Source organism: Molossus molossus, unplaced genomic scaffold, assembly GCF_014108415.1.
Source record: "Molossus molossus isolate mMolMol1 unplaced genomic scaffold, mMolMol1.p scaffold_m16_p_17, whole genome shotgun sequence".
NCBI classification, from domain to species: domain Eukaryota; kingdom Metazoa; phylum Chordata; class Mammalia; order Chiroptera; family Molossidae; genus Molossus; species Molossus molossus.
The window spans coordinates 49,263,076-49,278,668 of NW_023425352.1; the positions used below are offsets into that span (position 1 = coordinate 49,263,076).

The 15,593-nt window shown below is 38.7% G+C and overlaps 1 protein-coding gene across 4 annotated transcripts in view; it reads right to left on the minus strand.

Annotated features, from left to right (window-relative positions):
• DNAJC12 (DnaJ heat shock protein family (Hsp40) member C12) overlaps positions 1 to 15,593 on the minus strand; it is a 49,325-nt gene that overhangs the window by 14,702 nt on the left and 19,030 nt on the right. For all 4 annotated transcript variants that reach the window (XM_036265547.1, XM_036265548.1, XM_036265550.1 and 1 more), the window contains 2 exons: positions 15,202 to 15,280; positions 3,957 to 4,096 (listed from right to left, as the gene is read on the minus strand). In XM_036265547.1, the coding sequence (XP_036121440.1) occupies positions 3,957 to 4,096; positions 15,202 to 15,280 (219 nt within the window). The remainder of the gene's footprint in view (positions 1 to 3,956; positions 4,097 to 15,201; positions 15,281 to 15,593) is intronic.

Sequence of the window (15,593 nt, forward strand, 5' to 3'; positions counted from 1 at the left end):
CCTGGCTGGTTTGGCTCAGCGGTTAGAGCGTCAGCCTGCGGTCCACAGAGACCCGGGTTCGGTTCCCGCTAAGGGCATGTACCTTGGCTGCAGTTTGTCCCCGGCCCTGGTTGGGTCGTGTGGGTGGCGGCCACTCGATGTGTCCCTTTCACATCGATGTTTCTCTCTCTTCCTCTCTCTCCTTCCCGCTCTATCTGAGTGAAAAATGGAAAAATGTCCTTGGGTGAGGATAAAAAAATAATAATAATAAAAATAAAATAAAGAAAAACAAAATTAAAAATATATGTATTTTTACAAATTAAACTATCAGGTGGACCTTCTAAAAAGGAAAAGAAAAATAGCTAGTGAAGGGGTAGGCACTTGGCATGGGGGAAAATATATCAGTTACAGTTTCATCATTCTTGGATTAGAAATGTGTCATTTGAGGAATTATCCCAAAGGAGATTCCTGCGATACAAACCTGTATGTGATGCTGCAAACATGCATTGTAATTTGTCCTGCCTTGAAGGTACTGGGACTAATGTTGCTCCCTACCAATGCTTTTCCTTCAAGAGAGATTATACTGCTTAAATAAAAAGCAGAAACACAGGGTTGATGATGGAAAGATAAGGATTTTATGAGATTTAATACTCTATAAATGTGTAGTGCAAGCGAAATGCAGATGTGTTTTAAATAAATGTCACCTAATACCCAAACCCTACGCTATAAACCACTTTATTGTCAGAATGGCATATGCCATATATATACCTAACCCAAACACCCTAACGGTGATGTTTACCTACAAAAGGAAAGACCACAATCTATTAAGTGATGAACAATACTAGGTATGACAATTGTTATTTTTAATATATGGAGCAGTAAATGTGAAAAGATGAACAAATAAAATGCACAAATACAGAAAGCAACAATTAAACTGTTACAGAGAGAGGTGAGGCTTTCACATGCAGAAGTCACTTTGAGGATAAGAACAGAAAGGGATGAAAGGAAATTTACAGAAAGTTGAACAAATGAGGTATAAAACAAAACACATGAAACTTGGCATGTGGGATCCAAAGTCTACTGAGGAAGAGAAATAAAAGCAAGTCCAAAGCAAAAAAGTTTGGCCCAAATAAAGAAGACTGTGCAAGAAAAAATAGCACTGCTACTTTAAAGCAGAAAGATATGCATCTCATCATTTTTGTACCATAATAAGCATAAATCCAAAACCAAATGCTAGCCTGGCACACTATTTTAATTTTGCTGACAAGACGAATGATATAGCCCCTAAGATAAATATAAAGCAGAAATGATGTGTTTGGAGGCAAGAAATCAGTCTTTAAAGACATTGGCAATATAACCTAGAGCAGGGATCTAGAGAAGATTTTTTTTCTTTTAATCCATAGCTAACTTGATATTAGTGGTTAAAATTAAGTAACAGAGTTCAGTGGATCATCAAGAAAAATGAACTATACATAAAAAGGCATTAGAATAGCAAGGGTCACTAGTTTAGTTGCATTTACAGTGTGTCAGAATGGAAACATGGTTATGCAGGAGTGTTAGGACAATGTTTATTTAGTCAGTACCAACAATGAATTATGGGTTTACACAATGTAAAAAGAAAAAAATCTTACTTTTGAGTATGTGAAGTCACTATTTTAAAAATATGCTCTCTAGCCTGGCCAGTGTGACTCAGTGGATTGAGCGTCCTTCCATAGACTGAGAGATACTGGTTTGATTCCCAGTCAGGGCACATGCCTGGGTTGCAGGCTCGATCCCCAGTAGGGGGCATGCAAGAGGCAGCCAATCGATGTTTCTCTCTCACATCAGTGTTTCTAGTTCTCTCTCCCTTCTTCTCTCTCTCCGAAAAAAAAAAAAAAAAAAATCAATACAAAAATATTCTCTCTCATTATTTTGGCCATAATGGGGTGTGGCAAAAGTAGGTTTACAGTTGTGGGTATGCAAAACAATCTTGTATTATTATTTACTAATTATTGTATTATTTTCCATATAAACAACTGTAAACCAAGTTTTGCCCCACCCTGTGTATTCAATGATCCTTCATAAATAATTAACCCATTTAAAGAAATCATATGAATACACCCTCATTCCAAAATGAGATGAAGAAAGTTATTTACATTTTATGTAGAGTAGCTTTAACTATATAGTTTGAGAGTTTTGCATTGTTCTTCCCAATTACTTCAGAGACCCTCTCTTACTATTACAGATCTTTTATCAATGGAAAAACCATTTGCTCAAGTCCTCTTAAAATAAAACTATTAAGAAGGAAATTTAGCCCTGGCCAGTTTGGCTCAGCGGTTAGAGCGTCGGCCTGCGGTCCGGAGAGACCCAGGTTCGGTTCCCGCTAAGGGCACGTACTTCGGTTGCAGTTTGTCCCCGGCCCTGGTTGGTCATGCGGGTGGCAGTCACTCGATGTGTCCCTTCACGTCGATGTTTCTCTCTCTCTCCTTCCTCTCTCTCCCTCCCACTCTATCTGTACAAAAAAATGGAAAAATATCCTCGGGTGAGGATAAAAAAAAAAAAAAGAAGGAAATTTAGCCTGGCCGGTGTGGCTCAGTGGTTGAGCATGGCATGCACCAAGAGGTTGCCAGTTTGATTCCCAGTCAGGGCACATGCCCAGATTGTGGGCCTTGATACCCAGTGGGGGTCATGCAGGAGACAGTCAAATGATGTTCTCTCTCATTGATGTTTCTCTCTCTCTCTCTCTCTCTCTCTCTCTCTCTTTCATATCAATAAAGAAAAAAAGTTTTTTTAAGATGTAAATCAGCCCTGGCTGATGTGGCTCAGTTGGTTGGAGCATCACCCTGTACACCAAAAGGCACATACCCAGGCTTCAGGTTCAATCCCCCATCAGGGCACATGCAGGAGGCAGCCAATTCATGTTTCTCTCTCACATCGGTGTTCCTGTGTGTGTGTGTGTGTGTGTGTGTGTGTATCTCCCTCTCTCTAAAATCAACTTTAATGAAGAAATTAATAAGCCCTGCTGGTGTGGCTCAATGGTTGACAAGAGGTCACTGGTTTGATTCCTGGTCGGGGCACATGCACAGATTGTGGGTCAAATCCCCAGTGGGATACATGCAGGAGGCAGCCAATCGATGTTTTCTCTCATTGATGTTTCTCTCTCTCTCTCTCCCTCTCCCTTCCTCTCTCTGTAAAAATTAATTTAAAAAAATTTTTTTTAAATAAATAAAAGATATGAATCACTTTGTAGACTAATTCTAACAAGTGTCCCTGAAGATTTGCCTATAAGGTAACTTCTGTATTCTGTGTTTCATGTCATAGAAAAGTGTCCCTGTAGAAAAAAAGCTGGCTAATAAGTCATGCCTAATAATGTAGAAACCTTTAAAATTACATTTTCTCTATAATATATAAAAGTCAATGTAAAAACAAAATAAACATATAACACAGAAAATATAGTGATTATTTTGATATTTAGATTTTTTAATGGCATGAAGAAATAATACAATGGTTTAAAGTCCCTCTACATCTACCCAATAATTCTTTCATCAGAATTTATAACAAAAATAATTTACAAATAATTTATAGCTTTCTTTGATTAATCAGACCCTATATTTTTATGGATTAAGAAAAGAACAGGCTGATGTGAACTAAAAAGATGAAGGAGATCAATTTGCAAATGTTCAAAATTCAGCAGTATTATATGAGCATCTTGAGAAGCACAGTTATCAGAATGTATAAATCAGTAAATGATAATGGGGAGTGTATATAATGAATCAAACAGCCAAAGAGACTCACAAGACAGTCATTGGTTCTGGCACTGATCCACTGAATTTCCCCTCACAGGATTTTGTGGACACTGACAGAGTTCTAGCCAGATTCTACCACCTTCTTGGCCTTCTCCCTCCTACTCCCTTATTGATTCTTTAAGCTACTATGTAAGTCTAATCCATGGGCAGCCTGAGCTTCATAAATTCACTTCAACCCAGAGAAAAACCTACTGTTTTCACGGAGTCATTCAAAGCTTCCCATTGCTGGAATGGCATTGACATCTGGCTCCTTCGCCAGTGGTCATAGCGGGCTCGGCTCTCTTCATTAGTCAGAATCTCCTTTGCCTTCTGCAGTTTCTGAAAAGTCTCCACTGAAAAACAAAACAAAACAAAAGATGAGCACCTCTCTCTTAGAGCAGTTAAACTCCCAAACGATCATACGGATCTTACTGGAATATGTCCTGCTACTTACTAATTGTGTGACCTTGGGCCAGTTCACCTCCTCAAACTTAGTTTCCTCATTTGTAAAGTATATCATAAGGACAAGTGAGATTATGTATGTAAAGTACCTGGCTCATTCCCTTCACTGAGTTTCAGTAATGTGCCAGGTGCTGTTCCAGGTGCTGGTGACACAGGTGTGAACAACAGACATGATCTATTCAGTGGGATAGACATTTATAAACATTGAAAAAATTACAGTGTTGTCTAGTAGGAAGAAAACTGCTTTTTCTAGTAGTAGTTGTCAGGGAAGGTTCTGACCAAGCTAGAGGAACATTATAAATAAAAACACCTAAGGCATGGTAATTTAGAGGAAGTAGAGAATGTCAATGTGGCTGGCAGACACAGGGCCAGGAAAAGAATAATAAGGGATGAGGCTATAGAGTAGAGAAGGACCCAGTATCCAGGACCTTAGAAGTCATGCTAAGGATTCTGGTCTGTTTTTTGTTTTAAGAGCAATGGGAAGCTATGGGGAGATTTTAAACACAAGAAATAACATGGTAGATAGCTGATCATTGGTAGCTTTGTCATTGATCTACTTGACCAGATTGCATACAACAGAAACCTTTCATGGACCTAATGGAAATACTTCCAATGTCACTTCTGCTCCTCAGTGAAGTTAAACTTTTTATAGAGCAGGAAAGATGATCAGTATACAAACAGTCGATTGTTTCTATACATTAGCAATGATCAATATGAAAAACAAAATTAAAAAAACAATTCCATTTGCAGTAGCATCAGAAAGAATAAAATATGTGGGAAAATACTAACAAAAGAAGTACAAGAGCCCTGGCCATTTTGGCTCAGCAATAAGAGCGTCAGCCTGTGGACCAATGAGTTGCAGATTCGATTCGGGCCAAGGGCACATACCTTGGTTGCGGTTCATCCCTGGCCCTGGTAGGAGTCATGTGGGAGGAAAGCAGTTGATGTGTCCCTCTTATGTCAATGTTCCTCTCTCTCTCCCTTTCTCTCCCTCTCTCTCCCTCCCACTCTATCTGAAGATAAATAGAAAAGTACCCTTGGGTGAGGATTAAAAAAAAATTTTTTTTAAGAAGTACAAGAATTATACTCTGAAAACTATAAAACACTGTTGAAAGAAATTAAATCTCTAAATAAATGGAAAGACATCCATGTTCATGAATCAGAAGACCTGATATTGCAAAGATGATAATACTCCCCAAACTGATCTACAAATTCGACACAATCTCTATCAATATCCCAGCTGCCTTTCTTTTTTTTGGTATGTGCCCCTAACGGGAACCAAACTCAGGACTCTCTGATCCGCAGGCTGATGCTCCAACCCCTGAGCCAAACCGGCCAGGACCCAGCTGCCCTTTTTTTTTTTTTTTTTTTGCAGAAATTGACAAGCTGATACTAAAATCCATATGCAAATACAAGGGACTCAGAATAATCAAAACAATTTTGAAAGATAAGAACAAAGTTGGGAAAAAAATCACATTTCCCTATTTAAAACTTTCTACAAAGCTCTAGTAATAAAAACAATATGGTACTGGCATAAGGATAAACATGAATAAATGAAATATATTGAGAGTCCAGAGCTAACCCTCACATTTACAGTTAACTGGATTTCTACAAGAGTATTAAGACAATTCAATTAGGAAAAAAATAGTCTTTTAAACAAACGGTGCTGGGACAACTAATATCCACATATAAAAGAATGGAGTTAGCCCTGGCCAGTTTGGCTCAGCGGTTAGAGCGTCGACCTGCAGTCTGGAGAGACCCGTGTTTGGTTCCTGCTAAGGGCACATACCTCAGCTGCAGTTTGTTCCCGGCCCTGGTTGGGTCATGTGAGTGGCGACCACTCCATGTGTCCCTTTCACGTCGATGTTTCTCTCTCTCTCTCTCCCTCCCACTTTATCTGAACAAAATATAGAAAAATGTCCTCGGATGAGGACAAAAAAAAAAAAAAAATGGAGTTAGATCCCTACCTCACACCATATGCAAATATTAACTCAAAATGGATCATAGATCTAAATGCAAAAGCTAGAACTATAAAACTCTGAAAAACAAATATCGGAGTAAATCTTTGTAACCTTGGATTAGGTAACAGTTCCTAAATATGACACCAAAAGCACAGCACAAGCAATAAAAAAGAAAAATAGAAAACTGTACTTCATCAAAATTAAAATTTTTGCTTCAAAGGACACTTTAATAAAGTGAAAAAACAAGCTATGGAATGGAAGAAGAAATTTATAAATCATAAAATCTGATGAGTGATTTGTATCTAAAATTTATAAAGAATTCTTATAATTCAATGAGAAGACTACGTTTGTCCCTTGCCACTTCATGCTTTGACTTTCGCAGCTTCACTCTATTGTGAAAGTCGAAGCGTGAAGTGTCAAGGGACGACTGTATAAAGAAAGAATCCTACTTCGCGGAAATTCATTTATCGCGGTAAAGTCTGGAACTGATTGACCACAATGAGGGCTGACTGTATTAATCTAATTTAAAAATTAGCGAATGAGCCCTGGCCAGTTTGGCTCAGCAGTTAGAACATCAGTCTGCGGACCAGAGAGTCCCAGGTTCAGTTCCCACTAGGGATGTACCTTGGATGCAGTTTGTCCCCAGCCCTGGTTGGGGTTGTGTGGGTGACAACCAGTCGATGTGTCTTTCTCGTGTCAATGTTTCTCTCTCTCTCTTCCTCCCTTTCTCCCTCCCACTCTATCTGAAGATAAATGCAAAAATGTCATCAGGTGAGGATAAAAAAAAAATTAGTAAATGATTTGAACAGATATTTCTCCAAAGAAGATATACAAATGTCCAATAAGCACATGAGAAACTGGTCAACATCATTAGTCATTAGGTGACTACCTAATCAAAACCACAGTGAGATACTACTTCACACCTGCTTGAAAGGCTAAAATAAAAGGATAAATACAAGTGTTAATGAGGATGTGGAGAAATTGGAAGCCTCATACATCAGAGGAGAAACTGTAAAACAGTGTAGCTACTTTGAAAAAATGTTTGACAGTTCCTCAAATGTTAAACCTAGTTACAATATGGCCCAAGAATTTCTACCCTATATATCCCAGGTTCAGCATCCATAGATTAAACCAACATGGTTCAATATATATTCAGGGGGAAAAGTTCCATCATTGCTGTCATGTACTATGTAGTTAAGTCTACAATAGTTGCATCTGTACTGAACATGTATACACTTTTTTTCTTGTCCTTATTCCCTAAACAATAAAGTAAAACAGCTATTTACATAGTATTTACATTGTATTAGGTATTATGAATCATAATATAATTCGTTTACATGCAAATACTATCATTTTACATAATGGACTTTTGGTATGCATAGGGGCTCTAGAACCAATCCTCCATATATACCAAGAGATAACTATATAAACTCAATAAAATTAAAAAAGTATGTCCACACAAAAACTTGTATACTGGTGTTCATAGCAGCATTATTCATACTAGCCAAAAAGCAAAAACAACTCAAAATTCAAAAATGTCCATCAACAGTTAAATGGATAAGAAAAATGTGATATATCCATATAATGGAATTATCATTCAGCCATAAAAAGATATGAAGTACTGCCCGTCCAGTGTGGTCCAGTGGTTGAGTGTCGACCCTATCATTCAGCCATAAAAAGATATGAAGTACTGCCCGTCCAGTGTGGTCCAGTGGTTGAGTGTCGACCCATGCACTAAAAAGTCAACAGTTCAGCCCTGGCCGGTTTGGCTCAGCGGTTAGAGCGTCGGCCTGCGGTCCGGAGAGACCCAGGTTCGGTTCCCGCTAAGGGCACATACTTCGGTTGCAGTTTGTCCCCGGCCCTGGTTGGTCGTGCGGTGGCAGCCACTCGATGTGTCCCTTCACATCGATGTTTCTCTCTCTCTCTCTCTTCCTCTCTCTCCCTCCCGCTCTGTCTGTACAAAAAAAAATGCAAAAATGTCCTCGGGTGAGGATAAAAAAATAAAAATAAAAATAAATTAAAAAATTAAAAAAATAAAAAAGTCTACAGTTCAATTCTCAGTCAGGGCACATGCGCAGGTTGTTGGCCAAATCCCCAGTGGGGAACATGCAGGAGGCAGCCAATCAGTGTTCTCTCTCATCAATATTTCTATGTCTCTCTCCCTCTCCCTTTCTTTCTCTCTAAAATCCATAAAGAAAAAAATATTTTTTTAAAGTTTAAAAAAGAAATGAAGTACTAATATATGCTACAACATGGATAAGCCTTAAAAACATTATGCTTAATGAAATAAGTCCATCACAAAAGGCCACATATTGTATTATTCCATCTATATGAAATACTCAGACTAGACAAATTTGTAGAGACAATAAGCAGATTTTTGTTTACCAGGGGCTGGGCAGGAGAAAATGGGAAGTGACTGTTAATGAGTACAGGGTTTCTTCCCCCCCCCCCCACCCCTATAACAACTATATGAGGTATATATAATTATTACAATTATTCAGATTTTACAGACTCTACGACTGAAGCGGGTAAATGTAACTTGCCCAAAGTCCCAAAACTTCAAGTGATGGAGCCATGATTCAAACCCAGACTTGCCAGGCTCCCCAGCTGGTGTTCTCCACTTGACTGCCTTCCTGACTTCCCTACAATGAATATTACCCTCTAATCCTTACTTTCTCCCCCACCTCCAGGGATAATAAAAACTTCATCATTCATCAACAAGACTCAGGCTGTGCCCTTGAGCTCAGAGTCTAATAAGGAAACAGATATATAAACAAGTCATTTCAACACAATGTGATGAATAGAAATACAGAGGTGAGACTGGTTGGTTCTGTGTGGAGAGTCAGGAAATATTTCATCAGTTTTCTGTACACTTGGAGTTATCCTTGACTCTTCTCTTTCTCTCACATATCACTTTGAATGCATTATCAAACTTCACTGGCTCTACCTTTAGAATACACTCAAAATCAGACCTCTTGTCACAACCTCCACTGCCACTGCTCTGGTCAAAGCCATGACTCTTTCTTGGCTGGGTTATTGTAGTATCTTCTCAACTGATCCCCCTGTCTTTGCCTCCGTCTATTTTCTACACAGCAGTTAAAGTAATCTTTCATAAAATAAGTCACATAATATCACTCTTCTGCTCGAAATAACTTCTTATTTCTCTTAAAATAAAGCGGAAAATTCTTACCATGGCTAGTGTGCCTGACATGCTCTCTATTCCTCCCTCCCTTCTCTGACCTCATTTGCTTCTACTTTCCCCCCATTTCCCTTTGCTACAGCCGTAGTAGCTTCCCTGCTGCTATTCCTTGCAGCACTTCCACCTCAGGGCCTTGGTACTTGCGTTCTTTCTACCAAGAACCCTTTTACCCCAGGTACTCAGAGTACTTCCTTCAGATGTTGGCTCAGCTGACCATGCTGTATAAAATGGCTGCTCACCCCATCAGCCCCATTCCTTTATCTCCCTTGCCTTTTTTACTTTTCTTTATAGTACTTACCCCCTGAAATTATCTAGTTATTTGTTTGTGATCTGTCTCCTCTACCAGAATACACACTCCATGAAGAGAGAGACTTTGTCTCTTTTGTTTTCTGCTGCATCCCTTGCACTGGAGCAGCATAGCAGGTACTCAAAAAGTATTTGTTCATTGAATGAATGCCTTCTATTTTGAACGTGAACATAAAAATAATCGCATAGTGCTATTCCCTGAGTTCTAAGCACAAAGAAATCTCACATACCCTTATAACATTTTGTGAATTAGGAACATTTTAAAAGGATGATTGTGGAAAATAATTAAAATTACCCTGATAATGCTTAAAAATATCTCATAGAAAGTAGTCAAAATCCTCTAAAACAGGTGTTAGGGTAAATGTGCAGTCGACCTAACTGTACCTCCACACCATTTGTGAGAATACTGAAATACTTCTGTACCCCAGCTGGTAAAGAGCTGATCTTCCTGAGCCCCAGCCCTCCCAAACACACCACTTTGAGTGTTCTCCCAGCAACCAAAGATGCAGCCTGCCACAGAGAACACCTCCAGGACCCTGCTCCAAGGTTGGACAGCACAGGTACCTAACAGGCCATTAACTATTTAATATCACTGCTGGAGGTAGTAACAATTGATGGGTTAAAAGAAAGAACCTAAAGATGGGGCTACTGAAAGCTACAGGAAAACAAAGAAACAAATAAAAAGCATCTTGTCATATCAGCTGGCTCCAGTGAGCAATCCCTCCCATTGCTGATGACAATGTAAATATCTCTCTGTACAAATGAGATGTCACTTTTTCAACAGGAATAATAAGCTCATTAAATTATCACCACAGCTGCACACACTACATGAGTAAGGGTTGTAAAGATTTACATATTTATCTCTGAATCACCTTCTCTTTGCACATCATTGCTGGCCTGTTTTCCAGTTTCCAGAAACAAAAGAAGCCTGCCTGGAATTATTCTGATGTCAATCCCTCTACAACAATTGATAAGCAGAAAGCAAAAGAGGCCTTATCTTTCCTGTTAAGTGGCCTTTTCTTTGTTCCATCCTCTTCCCCACATTTAATAAAAATGAGTTGAGGTTTATATTTCTCCTTGAATATATCAGCTAATCAAATGAATCACACGAGACAAATATTTACCAGTTCTGGGAAATGAGATCTCATTTTGTAAGCTTATATGAGCAAATGATGCTAGAACCTTTGAGAGACATTCTGACTTAACACCTACTTTGAAAACACATAGGTTCCTTTAACTTCATATTTCACAATAGAATTTGTATTATTATAGCCACATTTTAAATGCAGAACACTTACAATTACTTAAGGAAATAATAATATGGCCCTGGCTGGTTTTGCCCAGCGGTTAGAGCACCAGCCCGTGGTCCAGAGAGACCCGGGTTCGGTTCCCGCTAAGGGCACGTACCTCAGCTGCAGTTTGTCCCCGGCCCGGTTGGGGTTGTACGGGAGACAGCCACTAGATGTGTCCCTTTCATGTCGATGTTTCTCTCTCTCTCTCACTTCTCTCTCCTTCCCACTCTATCTGAACAAAAATGGATAAATGTCCTCGGGTGAGGCTAAAAAAAAGAAAAAAGAAATAATAACATGATGTCAGAACATGCTTTGACAAAAGTGTAAAGAAAAATACACCAATTGTTAATAGCAGTTCTCTGACAGAGAGCAGACTTCCACTTTCAACATTATTTATTACTATGTGTTATTTTTATTCTGAGGGAAAGAAGCAATAAAGAGTTTTTGATGTAGGAAAACACTGAGATATTCAAAGACATCAACAAGGGACAAAGAGCTACCCTTCTTCAAATATCTGTGTGTCTTTGAAGCCCACAAATCAATAACAAAAACACCATTTCACAAAACCTTTGACCCCCTTCTTCAGGGTCAAAAAGAAGTTTTAAAGCATTGGCCTGAACCAGTTACTGTCACGTGCATACACGGGACTGGCATGAATAGCAGCCAGGATCCTTTGAGCTCAGTGACACAATTTCTATAGCACAACCAGTCCTGCCTCCATCACTCACACCTAGAGAAGAATAGGGATTTCCAAAAGCCTTAGAACTAGAATTTTAAAAAATATTTTTTTTTCCTTTATTGATTTTTTAGAGAGAGAGGAAGTAGAAGGGAGAGAGAGATAGAAACATCGATGAGAGAGAACATCAAATGGCCACCTCCCACATGCCCCTCCACTGGGGGTCGGGCCCACAATCTGGGCATATGTCCTGGCCAGGAATGGAACCGGTGACCTATTGATGCATGGGTCAATGCTCAACCACTGAGCCACACCGGCTGGACTAGAATTTTTTTTAAAAGCAGCTTTCAACTCAAAGCTACACTTCATTGAAAAACAAAAAAATTCAGTAAAGAATAACCTGGGGCTGGTAGTTGTTTTTAAGTGTTTATCAGATGTTTATACTTTTGCACTAGGACATCTATTTTAATATTAACTCCAGTTCAGAAAAGTAATTAATGTCTCATAAAGAAATGTTCATGAATTCATCCAACCTACTCCAGAAATTACTATTTGCACAAAGTAGGTGTTCTCCGTGGTAGGTGCTGGGGCACACCACTCTGAACAAGATAAGCAGGAGGCCTGCCTCACTGAGCTTCCAGTGTGACTAATAAGCAAACAGGCAACAAGGAGATGGTCTGATACACAGTTTGGTCTGATACACAGTTTGCTGCCTGATGTATAGAGTGCTCTGGAAGTCACATCTGACTTCCCAGAGGAAGTGATGGCTAAGCTGAGACCTGATGCAGGAGAATGAGCGAGCCAATCAAAGCAGGTCAGGGAGGTGTGCAGGCCTCAGGGGTGTTCTAGGCAGAGGAAGCAGCAGGCATTAAGATCTAAAGAGGAGAAAGTAGAGTACTTTATGGAACCAATGTAGTTTTGAGTGGCTAAAACATGGACATATAGGTGTGGTGGTGGAGAGAAAATGAATGAAAATGGAGAGATGAAAGAGGGCACAACATGAGGGGGTTTTTGTACTTTACGGCCCAGCAATGACAAAGAGTGAACTATTGCTACATGTGCAATATGGGTCGATACAGACACAATTTAAAGCAAAAGAAGCCACACACAAAAGAGTACATATTGTATGATCCCATTTATATGAAATTCAAAACCAGGCAAAACTAATCAATGAAACAGAGATTCACAAATGGGAGAGGGTGCTGACTTTGAACAGGACATGAAAAAGAACTTCTGGGTTGCTGGAAGTGTTCTACAGTTTCATCTGGGCAGTGGTTAAACTGGTTATACATAGACACAAATTTATCAAGTTTACACTTATGATTTGTTCATGTTACCTTAAACAAGTTATGCCTTAATAAAAAGGAGAAGATCAAATGAGCAAAAGTAATAGTTAAGTGTTTAACAAAAAAAAAAATTACATCCTATATTAGAAAATGATCTGTTTATACAAATCAAAGGGATCAATGATTTCTAGAAAAAAAAATAATGAAGAGCTTTAACATAAGGGAAACATTTTTCATACCAATCTTTATGTATTTATTCACACTTTTGATAAAAATATCAGTTAGGAGTAAAAGCATTATGGTGATAAAGTAACTATATAGACTGACCAAATGTGCAGCCAAATTCCCAAAACTCAGAACATGAGTAGCACACAGTTCCTTAACACCTGTGTACTCACACACTATTGCCCATACCCATCCACATCCCAACAGTCCAGGTGCTAAGTACAGACATAACCCAGGGCCTCTTCCCTGGCATGTCAGGTCCTAGGAAGGAAAATAGTTTTTAATAAAGAGGAGTTTGGGTTTTATCATTTGTGCAATGTGGAGTTATAAACAGGTCTTAACCATATTTCCCTTATAGAAAAATCATCCATGTACACATACTATATACATACCTATTAGCAAACATAATCATCAAATTTAAGATAGTATTACCTACTCTGATGATAAAATCAGGGTATGAATACACAAGAGACTTCAACTGCATTGGTAAAGTTTTAAACTGAGTGGTACATTACATGGGCATTTGTTTTAGTATTCTTCATGCATATTAAATCTTTTATTTACCTCATAACTACAAAGAGCCTTGGCCGGGTAGCTCAGTTGGTTGTAGTATCATCCCACACACCAAAAGTTTGTGGGTTCAACTCCAGGTTAGGGCACATTACCTAGATTGTGGATTCAATCACCAGTCAGGGAACCTACAGGAGGCAGCCAACATTTCTTTCTCATATCGACGTTTCTCTCTCTCTCTCTTTCTCTGCTACTGAAGTGGCTGTGAGAGTGGAGGGAAGAGGAGAGAGACGTAGAAGGTAAGTCACCAGTATCAACCAAATGTGGGGAGGAGGGAGGCAAGGTTTTTGCTTGGCCAACTAAAGGGATGTAGTTCCATTTCTTGAGCTGAGGAAACATTAAAAAAGGAACAAGATTTTAGAGAGGGCAAGAGAAGAACAGTGAGTCAGTCCAATTTTTGACAGGATGACTGAAATGTCTCCAAATAGAAATTTCCAAGAAGCAGTCAAAACTACAGTCTGAAAATGAGGAATGAGAACTGAATTAAAGATAGATTTGGGAACCATCAACAAAGAACTGACAACTGAAGCCACAGACTTAGACTCCAGAAAGAAATCGGGAAGTAAGCTCAGAAGAGAGTTTAGGAGGTACTCTGAGGGCAGCAGAAAAGGAGTCACAAAGGAGACAGAAAGAGTAGCTTAAGAAGCTGGAGGAAAAGCAGGAGTGCACATCCTGGTAGCTAAGAGAAAAGAGTGTTTCAAGAAAGAGGGCATGATCAACAGTGTCAAATTCCAATGCAAGCTCAGAGAAGATAAAGACAAAAAAGGAACCATTGGATTTGGCAGCCAAAAAGTCCTTGGTGACTATTACAAGAGCAGTTTCCAAGAAAGGTGAGGAGGAAGTCAAACTGGGATAAATCAAAAACTGGGCAGAAGGGAAGTAGATATCAACTGTGGACTCTTTCAGAAAGTTTGGCTGTAAAGGGAAGGAGATAGATAGGGGGGAGCAAGAGGGAGACAGGTTAAGGAAGGTTAATTAGTTTAGTATTTTTTTCAGGCTAAGATATACATGCGCATTTATGTCTACATTTATGATAATGGGATTTAAGTTATTATAAAGGAAAGAACAAAAGTATGAATACGCTATCATACATATGGACATATATTATATATGGATACATTCGGGTCTCTGAAATGAAGAAAACACAGCAAGGTTCTCATCAAGACAACCATCTGATTACAAACATACTTAAGTTATGTTAACACTCCAACACTGGTGAAATAAGGCATAAATGACAAATTTTAAACCATGAAGCAGCAAATTATAGTAGAAAGAAAAATGGGTATTAAATGACTACTATTAGAGAAAAGACTCTACAGTTTTCCCTCTGCTCCTACCATCCAATAGTACAAAATACATTATTCATTGAATTAAAGAATAAGTTTAACAATAATGGAGAAAAGAAAATTAAGTTACTACTCAATGGCTTTTTAGTTCTATATGCTGTTCATTTTCATTAGAAACAGCTATTAAATACCTACCTGCTTTGGAGTTTTCAGGATGCTTGTCAGGGTGACATTCCAGGGCTCTGACCTTAAATTCTGCCAGGATTTGTTCAACCTAAAACAAAAATCAATGTTTAAAATAAAATGTCCAGCTTAAATGCCATTGAGTGAAGGAAGAAGTTGGACATCAGTCCTTCCCAAAACAACCATGATCAACCCAACTTTTCATTTTGATCTTTATATTTGTATTTCGACTTTTTACTCTAAGAAATAAATTTCTCAATAACAAAATTCAGAAAGCATCCAGTAAAAGCCTCTATTCAAACAGTGGTCTGTGGTGACAATTTAACTTGCTACCAGATTTAGATGATGGCCCAAGACATCTAAGAGCTCAATATATTTAAGTGTCAAAAATAGTCAGATAGGCC